General features: G+C 44.8%; 1 protein-coding gene across 4 annotated transcripts in view; it reads right to left on the bottom strand.

Annotated features, from left to right (window-relative positions):
• Window positions 1-3,927: 3,927 nt before the first annotated feature.
• The window catches only part of sufu (suppressor of fused homolog (Drosophila)), a 157,283-nt gene continuing 146,993 nt past the window's right edge, over window positions 3,928-14,217 (bottom strand). For all 4 annotated transcript variants that reach the window (XM_038821666.1, XM_038821665.1, XM_038821667.1 and 1 more), the window contains one exon: window positions 3,928-5,081. In XM_038821666.1, the coding sequence (XP_038677594.1) occupies window positions 4,992-5,081 (90 nt within the window). In that variant the 3' untranslated portion in view covers window positions 3,928-4,991. The remainder of the gene's footprint in view (window positions 5,082-14,217) is intronic.

Here is a 14,217-nt window from a genome sequence, read left to right on the forward strand (position 1 = left end):
TATGGCAACTCTCCATCCGTGCCAGTTAGGGCAACATTGCTACAGAAATGGCAAGACTTACAGACATTTTAAAATAAGAAAGCTTTCCTGCAAAAAGCCTGCAACAAAATGGCTGGAAGCAGCTAGACAGAGAAATACACATCACAAGATCATCCCAGAGAAGAACAAAGGGGACAATGGGCCAGGGCAGGGCTACAGAAAAATTATGCCAGGTATGGCTCAGAGTGAGCGGAGGAAGACAATGACTATGGAAATGAGTTTCTGCCCAAACCAGACATAAACCTATTCCATTAATGGTAAACTACTTCAAACTATCCCAGTATCTCCTTGGAGCCATTTGCGAGCAATCAGGCAAGCTCCGGAGATGTCATCAACTATTGTGAAGTAACTGATCAGGTTACCTTCTTCCTGAGGGTGATTAGCACATCTTTTGTCTTTGAAAGCAATCAGTCGGAGGAGCCAGCTGGCTCCATTGAAACATGTGCGTTTAAAGATGCAGGACATAGACAAGTGAGAGCGCGATTTGGGGTACATTTAACTCAGAAGTTCCGATTGAGAAGTTTTGCACAGAGGTTTAGGCTGGAGGAGATTTGAGAAATAAGAAGAAACTCTAAAAACCTACGAAGGGACCACCCCAAGGTAGAACTACGGGCCCAACAGGAAAAGCAAGTCTCCATGAACCAGGTGCAGAGGCAGACCGTAACGAACTAGGACCCAAGAAGCCAGAGGGGAGCCTGAAGATTTTGTGTTTTTAAACAGACCCATTCAGCTAGGAAGTGGTGAGTATAATTTGTCAGGTTACAGAAACCCCCAATTAGGCTAGGCTTGTGAGGAGGGGTGGTAAGGGACGGTATATAACAACCTCTTGTAAAACATTGCTAAAACGGTTTAAAGTAAGGATTTTCGTTGTGCCGTTAGTCCTAGTTCTCATAGACATAATTACAAGTGTGTGTAGATTTCAATTTGGGTTGTGGATTTCATAAACTGGACTTCCTTTTTCTTGAATAAATTACTTAATTTTAATTCGGCTTGGTTGTGGTCTCACCTGTTCCCTTATCACTCGCCCTGCATAATTCCGCAGTCGAGAATCTTTGAGGGGTCTGGGCACCTCAAAACTCTCACCCAGGAGGAACCAGTTGGTTAGGGATAAACAGGGATTCCTCCTTCTCCTTCTCTTGCGAAGCAGCTCTAGCGAGGCACTTACAGAATGGTAGTTTTTGCCACTGACAAGAGAGAGTCACACGGTTGTAGGTGGCAGTCAGGATAGCTGGTGTGGCATAAGGTCAGGGTCACCGGTCAGGTATAAACAGTGAGCCTTGCTCACTCTCCCCTGTGAAGCGGTCCCAGTGTGACGCTTCTGGATCTTTGATTTCAAAGCCTGCATGGGAGAGACACCCACAGCTATCTGTGACACCCAATTCCAGCCTGTTGCGGGGTAAAAAGAACACCCTTCTACAAAATGACGACCGGGGCAGGACTGCGGTGGACTGGCATGTGTGACTTACCAGAAGGGGTAAAAGAAAGGTCAAGGATGGAATAGAGGATTTCCTCTTATTTGTTCAAGAAAATAAACTTGACAAAACCGTGGGCAAAAAGAACACTCTTCTACAGCGGTAAAACCATCTAGCTGTAAAGTGTTCGAAACATTTTTATGTCAGTTAAAAAAATAAACACATCAGTAACAAAGGTTTAAACGCAAAGAAATCCTAAGTCACCACAATGGGTGGCTTAGTCAGCAGTCTCAACATCTAGTTCTCATGCGCTTTTAAGGGAAATTATTTCAAGTTTTTGCTTGGTTAGAGCATACAAAACAAAAACAAGTGCCAAATTGTTGCAGTGCACAACCAAATTAATGCTATACAAGGGATGGTGACAATGTGTCATTACAAGGTTGAAAATGAAAAAGGCAGCTACTGAGCAAGGTAGTCATCATTCTTAAATATTAACGTTTACTACTCCAGGTAATACCTGTAAGACTACTCTGTCAAGCAAGAGAGACAGTCATGTCCTTTTCTTTTAAGAGACATCAGGGGGAAATAGATCATAAACTACAAATAAAACAGCTCCCGGGTAGCAATCCAGGCTTTTGTGACTGCAACTGGCAAAGACATTGTGAGAAAGAAATCCCAGTTATTAATATTTTCATTAAAAAAATCAAGCAAATCCAAAGTAGAATTTTTTTTAAGTGACGGTGGAAGAAATATTCAACAGATAAAAAGCAAAACTCCGTCTAAACCAGCCAGATGAAAATCCTCACTGCAAATGTTCGGGGAGTGCAAAAGGTATGAAATTTGGTTATGTAGAGCAAACATTTGCAGGCAAACAAATTAATGTATACAGAGAAAACAAATCAATTCATTTGAAATTATCAAGTAAATTATTTTAATACACTTGAGATTACTGATGGAACAGTTTAGTGATTCACAAAAATATTACAAAAGTTAAGTGCAAGCCAAGCTGCACTAAACAGGAGTTTAAAAAATTTACATTAGACAACTACAATAAAAACATTTTAAAAAACCTGTGCTAGTAATCTTCATTTTTAAAAAAGTATCTAAGAACCAAAAGCTAAACTGCAGCTCTGCAGGGGTCTTAAAATCAAATCTGTGGAGTGTATAAAGATTCTATGAAAAACAAAACACTGCACACAAAAAGAAGAGATGAACTACAAAAATGTTCACCGAGAAAGTTGATTGCATGCTTCTATGTAATGAATTGAAGTCTCTTTCAACCAACCTGCTACAGAACTGGCTTTAACCACTTCCAGAAGCAGGGTGGTGTTGGATTTTTTTTCTCAGTTCCAGAAAACTCTCATTAAATATTGAACTGATTAAGCCTCCTTTGATACTGGTGACTATATTAATTATATTAAATCTCAGTTACCAACCAGAAGTCACCTTTGAATGCGGTTCGCAATACTGGATTTTATGTCATGCCTAACCTTAAAAAAGACTGCATAACTAGGACTGCCATTGAGTAAAGCATTTCCAGAAACAGAGCCATAATAGTCTCCTGAAGTAGAGTTTGAACGGTCACTAACCTGACATCAGCTTCCAAGTTGCTTTATTTGGGAGAGCTGTTAAAGTAGTTATTTTTAAAACAGTGGTCAACCGGATACAGGATCATCCTGACAACCTGTATTTACAAATCGGGTTTTGTTCTGAAAGGTCATTCAAGGCAACATCCTCTTTAAAGATTAAGGCTGTTAATAGTGACTGAAGACAGACACAGGTTCCTATACACTCATCTGTGACATGACATTTTAGTGATGACTAATCACCTTAGGTGGATGTTTTATTTAAAATATACATGCTTTATTTACGTGATTGGTCAATAAAAAGAAATAGCTACTAAATCAAAGCTAGAAAGAAACATTTTATACTTTGCCCAATATTTGTCATACATTTTCCAAATATTTCAGAAGTCATGTTAGTGCTAATCCTTTAAAAATCATTAGGTTATACCTTAGCTAACAGTACTGTGTCCAATTCTGGGCACCAAACTTTAGGAAGGCTGCCAAGATGTTGGAATGGGTGCAGCTACATTTTTCACACTTATGGCAAGGATGAGGGTTTTCCGTTCTGTGGAGAGACTAGAGCAGGGGTGGGCAAACTTTTCCGTGCAAGGGCCACATTCAGAAATTCACAATTCACAAAGGGCCGCATAGTATATTAAGTAAAATAATTACTTCACCCGGTTATGATTCTGGGCGCCTCATATAGAACATAGAACAGTACAGCACAGAACAGGCCCTTCGGCCCTCGACGTTGTGCCGAGCAATGATCACCCTACTCAAGTCAACGTATTCACCCTATACCAGTGTAACCCAACAATTTTTTTTTTTTAATGACTTGGTGGGCCGCAGAAATACCTTTGGCGGGCCGCATGCGGCCCGCGGGCCGTAGTTTGCCCACCCCTGGACTAGAGAAATGTGGTTTATTCCCCTTAGAGGGAAGATAGCTAAGTGAAGATTTAATAGAGGTGTTCAAAATCATGATTCATTTCTATTGAGTAACTGAGGAGAAAATGTTTTCAGCAGGGAGTTGATAACCAGAGGGCAGATTTGATATAATTAGCAAAAGAACCAATGGTGAAATTAGGAGAATTTTTGTATGAAGTTGCTATGGTCTGGAAAGCATTCCCTGAAAGAGTGGACACAAATTCAATCGTACTTTAAAAAAAGGATCTGATATACACTTTATGGGAAAAAGCAAGGGAGTGGGATTAACTCGATAGATCTTTCAAAGGGCTGGCACCTCCTGTGTTGAATGGCTCACTTCTCAGCTTTTAGACTTTACAATTCTATGCAATGACAAAATTAAATAACTCCATCAAACAAAGATTGAAATTGCTGATAACTAACCTTTAGGAATCAAAAGTGGTTAATGTAAGGCACTTCCAAATATTTGTTCAAACAGAGCAATTCTAAGATTGATTTGTCACCAGTATGAAAGGAAAATATGAAAAAGCATAAATGTCTGAGCATCTCCCATTTTAACCAGTTACCATCCCGTCTTCCTACCTGCCTCTGCTTCTTTAAAAAAAAAATCAATCTTCTGAGGAATGATACAAAAGTACAAAACTTAATCTGAACTAATACAAAATAAGTTACCTGTCAGTGGAATATGTCTTTGGCATGATCCACACATCAACAGGACAAATACAATTCTAGGTACGCAGTACTTGGTCAGCACTTCAGTCAACAGAGATAAGACAGGCATGATAAGCTACAATAAAAACCATGAAGTATGTGCAACTGATTTCCTGCCCCATACTGTCTTTAATATACTAGGCATGGTGAGCTAAAGTACAGTCTCCAGTTTAATTGGATTGGATTTAATATTAGTGTTACTTCTTCTACAGCTTGAAGCTACGACGACTATGTAGCCATCCTTTCTAAACTGTTACGTAATGCAAAATTACTTTCGCAAGCTAAGAAGTAAATGCAAGGTATTTTTACATAGATAATATTTAATCTTTAGTATTCTTGGCTACTGCAGAGGACTGTCAAATGCCGATTCAGGTAAAATTGTGATTTTCAGTTTTTTCTCTGGCCAGCTGTACTCCTTTGGCAGTTTCACCTAAAAGAAAATGTTAAATAGTAAATATATATGCAGATGAAAATCTAAAACTGTAAATGTTACAAATGTAAAATAAAAACATTCTGTAAGTAAGTAGTACATCCATCAGCATTTGAAGAGAATAAGAGAATGGCAATGTTAATGGTACGGCTTTTATGATGAAAATAGCAGTACGTGAACGGTGCACACTGTTACAATGTGGAAATTGGTCAGCAGCTTGGGGAGAGGAGCAAAAATCTTGTGGATTGCAAGTCTCAAGTTGCTGGACGATTTGCACAGCTTAGCTGTCAGCTTTACAAAAGCATCTGACCCTTAATGGTTCATGATTTTCACGATCACTACATTTACACATTAATTGCCCATTAAACTTGCCACATGAAGCTAAGTTTAGTAATTAATGCCACAGGAACCCTTTTAACCGCATGATTAGTTAGTCTTCCAATCAACTTTTATCCAGAGAGTGAACAAATGTGTGAAGACGTATTCATTCAGTTAGTGAATTGCTAGAGCTTTTTAAAATGTCTCATTTCAAATGTTATCTTTTTTCTTTTCCTTCGTCTCTTTTGCTTTGTCTCTCAGTCTAATCTTTGCCTCATTATTTCTCGTTCAATACCTTTTTTAGCATTTGAATTCACCCACTGTACTTTATTTACTTCCTCATTTATACCCAGGTGAATTGCTCCTGCAATGGACAGCATGGACATGATGGGTTAAACGGCCTCCTTCTGACCTGTAACCATTCCATGTAACCAACCATCTCAATCCCTAAATCCCATTGGTTAAGGAGGTACACTGTATCTTGTTCACCAAGGTCTGCACTTGCAGCAGCTTTGTGTGCAAAATATGTTTTGAGCTGAAGGGTCCCGAAGCTGCCTAACAGGAACCCTTCATTGGGAAAATATTAGAGTCCAATATAAACAATGTTTATAACATCAGCAGCACAATGACACAGTGGTTAGCATTGCTGCTTCACAGCGCCAGGGGTCAGGTTCTGTGTGGAGTTTGCATTTTCTCCCTGTGTCTGCATGGGTTTCCTCCGGGTGCTCCGAGTTTCCTCCCACAGTCCAAAGATGTGCAGGCTAAGTGGATTGGCCATCCTAAATTGCTCCTTAGTGTTCAAAGATGCGCAGGTTAGGTGGGGTTATGGGGTTACAGGGATAGGGCGGGGAAATAGGCCTAGGTAAGGTGTTCTTTCAGAGGGTCAGTGCAGACCCGATGGACCGAATGGCCTCCTTCTGCACTGTAGGAATTTTATGGTTCTAATAGCAGACCATTTAGATTACACAATGTAATCAAGCAGAGTCAACATGGCTTTATGAAGAGGAAATCATGCCTGATAAATTTCTTAGAATTCTTTGAGGTGGTAATGAGCAGGATAAATAAAGAGAAACCAGTCGATGTAATATTTGGATTTCCAAAAAAGCACTGAATAAGGCACTGCACACAGATAAGAGCCCATGATATTGTGGGTAGTGCATGCATACAAAATTGGTTAACTGATAGAAGACAGGGAGTTGGGATAAGAGGGGCATTTTCAGGATGAAACCTGTAACTAATAAGAATAATAATAATCATCATCATCGCTTATTGTCACAAGTAGGCTTCAATGAAGTTACTGTGAAAAGCCCCTAGTCGCCACATTCCGGAACTTATTCGGGGAGACTGGTACGGGAATTGAACCCGCGCTGCTGCTTTGTTCTGCACTACAAGCCAGCTATTTAGTCCAGTGTGCTAAACCAGCCCCTTAGTGGAACTAGTGACATCACACAGAGATCAGTACTGGGGGCACAATTACTTACAATATATATTAATGACTTGGACGAGGAAAGCTATTGACAAGTTTGCAGATGACATAAAAATATATGGAGAGGTAAGTGGTAACGATGACAGTCTACAGAAGAATGTAGACAGGATTAGCAGAGCGGGCAAAAAATTGGCAGTAGGAATATAATGCAGGAAAATGTGAAGTTATGGACTTTGGCAGGAAAAATAAAGGAGCTGAATATTATTTAAATGGAGAAAGATTGCAGAAAGCAGCAGCAGGGAGGAATTTGGGGACTCTCGCAGATACATTGCATGCAAGTTCAGCAGGTAATTGATAAGGCAAATGGCCTTTATCTCAAGGGGAATTGAGTATAAAAATAGGGAAATCTTGCTAAAACTATACAAGGCACGAGTTAGACTCCATCTGGAATACTGTGAACAGTTTTGGTGCCCTTATCTAAGGAAAGATATTGGAGCCAGTCTGGAGAAGCTTCACTACAGTGATCCTGGATATGGAGGGTTTTTCTTATAAGGAGAGGTCGAGTAGAATGGGCCTGTACTCATTGGAGTTCAGAAGAATGAGAAGCAATCTTACTGAGAGGCTTGACAGGGTAGATGCCAAGAGGTTGCTTCCCTTTGTGGGACCAGAAGGCATAATCTCAAAGGGGCCGCCCATTTAAGACAGAGATGAGGAGGAATATTTTCTCACAGAGGGTAGTAAATCTGTGGAATTGTTTACCGCAGATAGCTATAGAGGCTGGGTCATTACATATGTTCAAAGGCATAGACATAAGGCACGGTGGAACAGTGGTTAGCATTGGTGCCTCACAGCACCAGAGTCCCAGATTCAATTCCAGCCACAGGTGACTGTAAGAGCCCAGGGGCTGATCAAGTATCAGGGGTATGAAGTTAGGGAAGGCACCAGGGCCGGATGGATATCCAGTGGCATTTTATAACGAGTTTGCGACGGACCTGGCACCTCATCTTTTGAGGGCGTTTAATCAGGCATTGGAGAAGGGGGAGCTGTGAGGCGAGGATGCAGGCACTGATCACATTAATCCCGAAAAAGGTGGTGAAGGACCCAGTGGAATGTGGGTTGTATAGGCTCATATCACTGTTAAATAGAGATGTGAAAGTGCTGGCTAAGTTGTTGGCATGTAGGATGGAGGGTTTGTCCCAGGGGTGGTTGCGGTGGACCGAACTGGCTTCACAAAAGGCAGGCAGCTCGCGAGTAATATAAGACGGTTGTTGAATGTGGTGATGAATCCATCGGGACCCCAGATACCGGAGGTACTGGTGTCCATGGACGCAGAGAAGATATTCAAAGGTATCCATCAGGTCTGCATTCAACTGGTTGGAGTGGCAGTACTTGTTTAAGGTCCTGGGAAAGTTTGGGTTTGGCCTGAGGTTTGTGGCATGGGTGTGCTTGCTTATATGAGCAGCACGGTAGCACAGTGGTTAGCACTGTTACTTCACAGCTCCAGGGTCCCACGTTCGATTCCCGGCTTGGGTCACTGTCTGTGCGGAGTCTGCACGTTCTCCCATTATCTACATGGGTTTCTCCCGGGTGCTCCGGTTTCCTCCCACAGTCCCAAGATGTGCGAATTAGGTGGATTGCCCATGATAAATTGTCCTTCGTGTGCAAAAAGGTTAGGTAGGGTTACTGGGATAGGCTGGAGGTGTGGGCTTGGGTGGGGTGTTCTTTCCAAGGGCTGGTGCAGACTCGATGAACTGAATGGCCTCCTTCTGCACTGTAAATTCTATGATTCTATGATATGATTCTATGTGGCACCAAGGGCGAGTGTGCGGATGAATGAACTTCAAATTGCACAAGAGAACAAGGCAGGCGTGCCCGCTGTCGCCGCTGTTGTTTGCGCTGGTTACAGAGCATTTGGCAATGGCCCTTAGGGGGTCGGCAGAGTGGTAGGGGATTATGAGGGAGCATCGGGTATCGCTGTATGCCGACAACCTATTGTTGTATGTTTCAGAACCGCTGGGGTGTATGGAAAGGATCATGGGCCTGCAATGGAGGTTCAGAGAGTTCTCGGCATATAAGTTGAATGTAGGGAAAAGCGAAGTGTCCCCGGTGAATGAGCTGGGACGGCGAGCCAATTTAGAAGGAATGCCATTTAAGGTGGCTAGGGATAGGTTCAGGTATTTGGGGATTCAGGTAGAGAGGGAATGGACAATGCTCCACAAGCAGATCTTAAAGAAGTTGGTGGAGGAGGTCAGGGAGGATCTTAAAAGGTGGAATACATTTCAATTGACTTTGTCGGGGAGGGTCCAAGTGGAAAAGGTGAATATTCTGCCACGGTTTCTGTTTACTTTCCTGACACTCCCGATCTTTATACCGAAGGCCTTTTTTTGGAAATTGAACTTGGTTATTTCGGACTTTGCATGGGCGGGAAAGGTGCCAAGGGTTAGGAGGACCCTGTACAGAGGCAGAGGCAGCAGTGGGTTTGGCTTTGCCGAACCTGCTTCATTCTTATTGGGCGGCGAATGTGGAAAAGGTGCGGCGATGGTGGGCAGGAGAGTGGGCAGAATAGGTTAGGATGGAAGAGGAATCTTGTAGGGGGTCTAGCTTGAGGGCTATGGTGACGCAGCATTGCCAATGGCACCGAGTAGGTATTCTGTGAACCTGGTGGCGCAGTCCACGGTGAAGATATGGAATCAACTGAGGAGCCATGGAAATTGAACTCTGTTATTTCAGACTTTGCATGGGGGGATGTCGGTGTTAACGCCGTTGTGTGAGAATCACGTGTTTGAGCCGGGGTGGATGGACAGTATGTATAGGAGGTGGAGGATAGTGGGGCTGGTCAAGGTGAGGGATTTGTACCTGGAGGAAGGGTTTGCCACTCTGGAGGAGCTGGGGGAGAGGTAGAGCTCCCAAGAGTGAGTGAATTCAGGTACTTGCAGACGAGGGACCCTGCGCGGAAGGTTTGGATGGCGTTCCCTAGGTTGCCGAGGTACATCCTGCTGGAGTGATTGTTGCTTCTGGATGTGGAAGGGGAGGGTAGAATTGGAGATACATACAGGTGGCTGGGAGAGCAGGGAGGTGAGCGGGTGGTGAAGATTAAGGAAAAATGGGACGGGGAATTGGGAGGGGAGACCAATTGGGGAGTATGGAGTGAGGCACTGCGTAGTGTAAACACAACCTCCTCATGCGCAAGGATGAGCCTTGTACAGTTTAAGGTTGTACACAGTGTACATATGACGCGGGCAAGAATGAGTGGGTTCTTCTAGGGGATAACAGATGAGTGTGAGAAGTGTGGATGGGGGGCCAGTGAATCATGCGCACATGTTCTGCGGCTTCAAAAAGTTGGAGAGGTTTTGGGTGGGAGTGTTCGCGGCCCTAGCAACGATAGTGGGGGAGGAGGTGGAGCTGGATACTTTGGTGGCAATATTTGGGGTTTCGAAGAAGCCGGAGCTCATGGAGCCTCTCTGATTGCCCGGCGACGAATCTTACTGGAGTGACGGTCGGAAGCGCCACTGGGGTAGTGGCCTGTATGACTTCTTGCAGCTGAAAAAAAGATAGTATGAGCTAAGGGGCTCAGCAGATGCATTTTTGTACAAGCTGTATAGTTGATTAGTGGGAAGTTGTTTATGTGTCGTAACTTTTTTATACACGTTTGTAATAAAATACATTAAAAAACACACCCGAGGCAGCAGCCAACAATAAAACTACCTACAGCTGGGCTGCAGCACTCGGTGGGTGGGTGGGGGGATTTCCGATCTCTCACTCTCTCCAATTCCTTGTAGATATCACATTGTCACCGTGGACCCCACCACAGTTGTCCTCGTGGTGTTGGTGACAGTCTAGTGGCCAGGCGCCCAAGAAGGCGGTGGCAGCAGCAGCGTCGGCGCAGGCTCAAGATGGTAGTCCAAGTGGAAAAGGTGAATATTCTGCAAAAGTTTCTGTTTATTTTCCTGACACTCCCGATCGTTATACCAAAGGCCTTTTTTTGGAAATTGAACACGGTTATTTCGGACTTTGCATGGGCGGGAAAGGTGCCAAGGGTTAGGAGGACCCTGCTACAGAGGCAGAGGCAGCAGTGGGTTTAGCTTTGTCAAACCTGCTTCATTCTTATTGGGCGGCGAATGTGAAAAAGGTGCGGCGATGGTGGGAAGGAGAGTGGGCAGAATAGGTTAGGATGGAAGAGGAATCTTGTAGGGGGTCTAGCTTGAGGGCTATGGTGATGCAGCATTGCCAATGGCACCGAGTAGGTATTCTGTGAACCCGGTGGTGCAGTCCACGATGAAGATATGGAATCAGCTGAGGAGCCATATAAGAAAAATAACTTTCAAGCTATCCCAAAAATACACGTTTAACAAATCCAGTTCCCGCACTACTTTATTGAACCTATTGACTGAGATTATCGTGCTGTGCTTTGGACCATTTCCCAGCTAGAAAACCGAGAACATTTTTATCTTAGGAGTTTGGGTGGATTTTAACCTAAATCCCAGAGATGAAAAGCCCCAGAACCCTTATGGACAACCTGCAGTGCAACAATCAGATGACACAAATTCCAGGGGATTATTTGTAAGACATGATGAAACCCAATTGCTTTCAATTCCATCTTTTCTCTTTGCACAGGATAAGTTGAGGCACAACATGATAGAGAGAGAAGACAGGAGGGGACTGGAAAACCTCACTGACTTCGGGAAGTGGGCAACGCAGCTGGCTGGGAGGACGAGACCAAGTCTGCGGAGATGAAGACTTTGGTGGACATCCTCCATCCATGTCACACAAAAACCTAAAGGTCATGGGTTCCACCAAGCTGGAGGCAGTTCACGCAGTCACTTGCTCTCTCATCTCTCATTTACATATACCAACAGAAAAGGATAAAGTAAGAAAAGGAAATACTAGGGCAGCACGGTGGCGCAGTGGGTTAGCCCTGCTGCCTCACGGCGCCGAGGTCCCAGGTTCGATCCCGGCTCTGGGTCACTGTCCGTGTGGAGTTTGCACATTCTCCCCGTGTCTGCATGGGTTTCGCCCCCACAACCCAAAAATGTGCAGGGTAGGTCAATTGGCCACATTAAATTGCCCCTTAATTGGAGAAAATGAATTGGGTATGCTAAATTTATTTTAAAAAAGAAAAGGAGATACTGTCCAGCAGTTCCTCCAGCCCACAGAGGGCCGAGGACATTGGGGTGGAGGAAGAAAGTGCACCTGTAGAGGCATCACAGCGTCACCTGGACTTTCCACCAATGCAGAGGGACACACATTGGTGGGTTATAAGATGTAGTTCAGGCAGGGTCTCATATTATGGTGGTCACTGCACGGACACATGCCCGCAACAGGAGGCAGGATCACTCAAGCTCACTGGCACTTGGAGGACTGCTGGGAAAGATACATCTGTGAAGTCCAAGTCAGACGAAAAGCCTCTGGGATGCACCCTGCAGTCCTCAACAGAGTGGTGCATGAGACACGAGAGTACGTCTGCCAGCCCTCTGATGTAGTGATGCCAATATGTATATGCAGCGAGATCTCCATGGGGAGGGTGGAGGATGCAATGGTCCAGTGGAAAGCCGAGTTTTTGCCAGGGATCCTTGTAGACCTATACTCCATTGCTATAGCCATGGGTGAGCTTTTGAATGGAAGAAGGGGATGGGGCATGTCGACTTCCTTCCAGGTGCTCGTTGCCCTCAAAGAATCAGGCAGGGGTCCCAAACGAAGTAGTGGCTGTTGGGACACCGATGGGATCCCCACTCAGGGCTAAGGGTGTTGGGCGCTTTGGAACCCCTTTTGCTTGCAACCTCTTCAGCTTCAATCTCGGTGACGCAGAGGGAGCAGCTGCCCCATAGCAGGATAGCCAAAGTAAGCCAGGGCCCTCAAAGCCTTGGGTCTCCAGAGGACGGCTGCCAAGGTAATCCAAGACAACAGGGCAAACAGGTCAGCTGCCTGCTTCCACCCTTGCTGCAGCTGTCAGAAGAAGTGGTAGGAAATGCAAGATCAAGAAGTTTTGATTTCACATGTGGTTGCATGGGTACACTATGATTGTTAATGTTATGACATTTTTGTAAGTAGAATACACATGCACTTTAATGAGGTCTGATATGGTTTATTTCTGATGCAATCCCATAACCTGTACATGCACAGCACCCCCCACCCTCCAACATCTTCAGAGAGACAGCCCACGCTGGGTCGAAGTCTCCCGGAATGATGCATGAGCAGGGAAGCAAAGGCATTTGCCAGGGCTCTTGAGAGCAAAGTGCAAGTTGTCTTCTGTGCACGGTGAGCTTTAGCCATTCATAAACTGATCTGTCCCATTATCCTAACATTTCAAGTACTACATGCCTGGGTTCCCCTTTAGTTGTCCAGTTGAGTTGACCTCGTGCTCTGCCTATCCCCAGTGACCCAACTCCCATGCAGAATCTCGAGATCTCGACCACGAGACTCTCCATTGTTAAGAGCAGCCATGGTTGCTGTTGTTACCTTTGGCATCCAGTCACCTACCTTTATCCCCTGTTCTGGGTGCAACTTTTGACCTTCCCACATTTGCTCTTCTGCCCGCTCCCATCCCCAACCCATAACCCCCACATTCTGCAAAACCCCTAGAATAAGCTTCTCTTTCCTTACCCCCTTCGACAATCCTCAGCGCCCCTTCACCTATCATCGCCAAACCCGGACGCTCCAACCCTCCTGGCTCCTACTGCCACGTCTAGACCTCTATCTCTTGCAAATCAATTGCATCACCATGCGCCGCCGCCCAGAACTCATCCGTTCACACTACAGACCCTCCCACTGAACCCCTTTCCCCCTCTTCCTCCACAACCACCTTGCAGCCCACACTCGAGCATGGCCGTTCACAATCTTATGTCTCATCTTTCTCTTTCCCCTATCACCCTTAGCCTCCACTCTGCTCTCTGGCCAACTACACCTGTCCCACCTCTACATTTATCTCTTGTGTGTCTAATCACCCCACCCAGTACAGACCATTATCATTCAACAGAAACTCCATAGGATTGAAGATCCACGTTCTAGAAGAACCTGCTCCCGTTTGAAGATCTAGCTCCTGGAAGCTGCTCCAGTCTGGAGATCCATCTGTTGGACGAACCCACTGCAGTTTGAAGATCCACCTCCTGGAAACTTCTCCAGTTTGACCATCCACTTCCTAGAAGCTCCTCCAGTTTGAAGTTCCGCCTCCTGGAAACTGCTGCAGCTTGAAGATCTACATGGTTGATGCACCATCCACCCATTGCTGCATGTGATGTTCTAGAGTCCATGACTGCTGGAGGCCGTCTGATCTTCACAGACAGTTTCAGGTCTTCTTCAGCTCTGAGATGTGCACATCACAGAAAACATCTGGACCAGCGTGAAATCCTGCTCGTGGCTCAGATGATTGGGCGGAAGATAACATTTCAGTTGGGC

The sequence above is a fragment of the Scyliorhinus canicula genome, chromosome 16 (assembly GCF_902713615.1).
Source record: "Scyliorhinus canicula chromosome 16, sScyCan1.1, whole genome shotgun sequence".
NCBI classification, from domain to species: domain Eukaryota; kingdom Metazoa; phylum Chordata; class Chondrichthyes; order Carcharhiniformes; family Scyliorhinidae; genus Scyliorhinus; species Scyliorhinus canicula.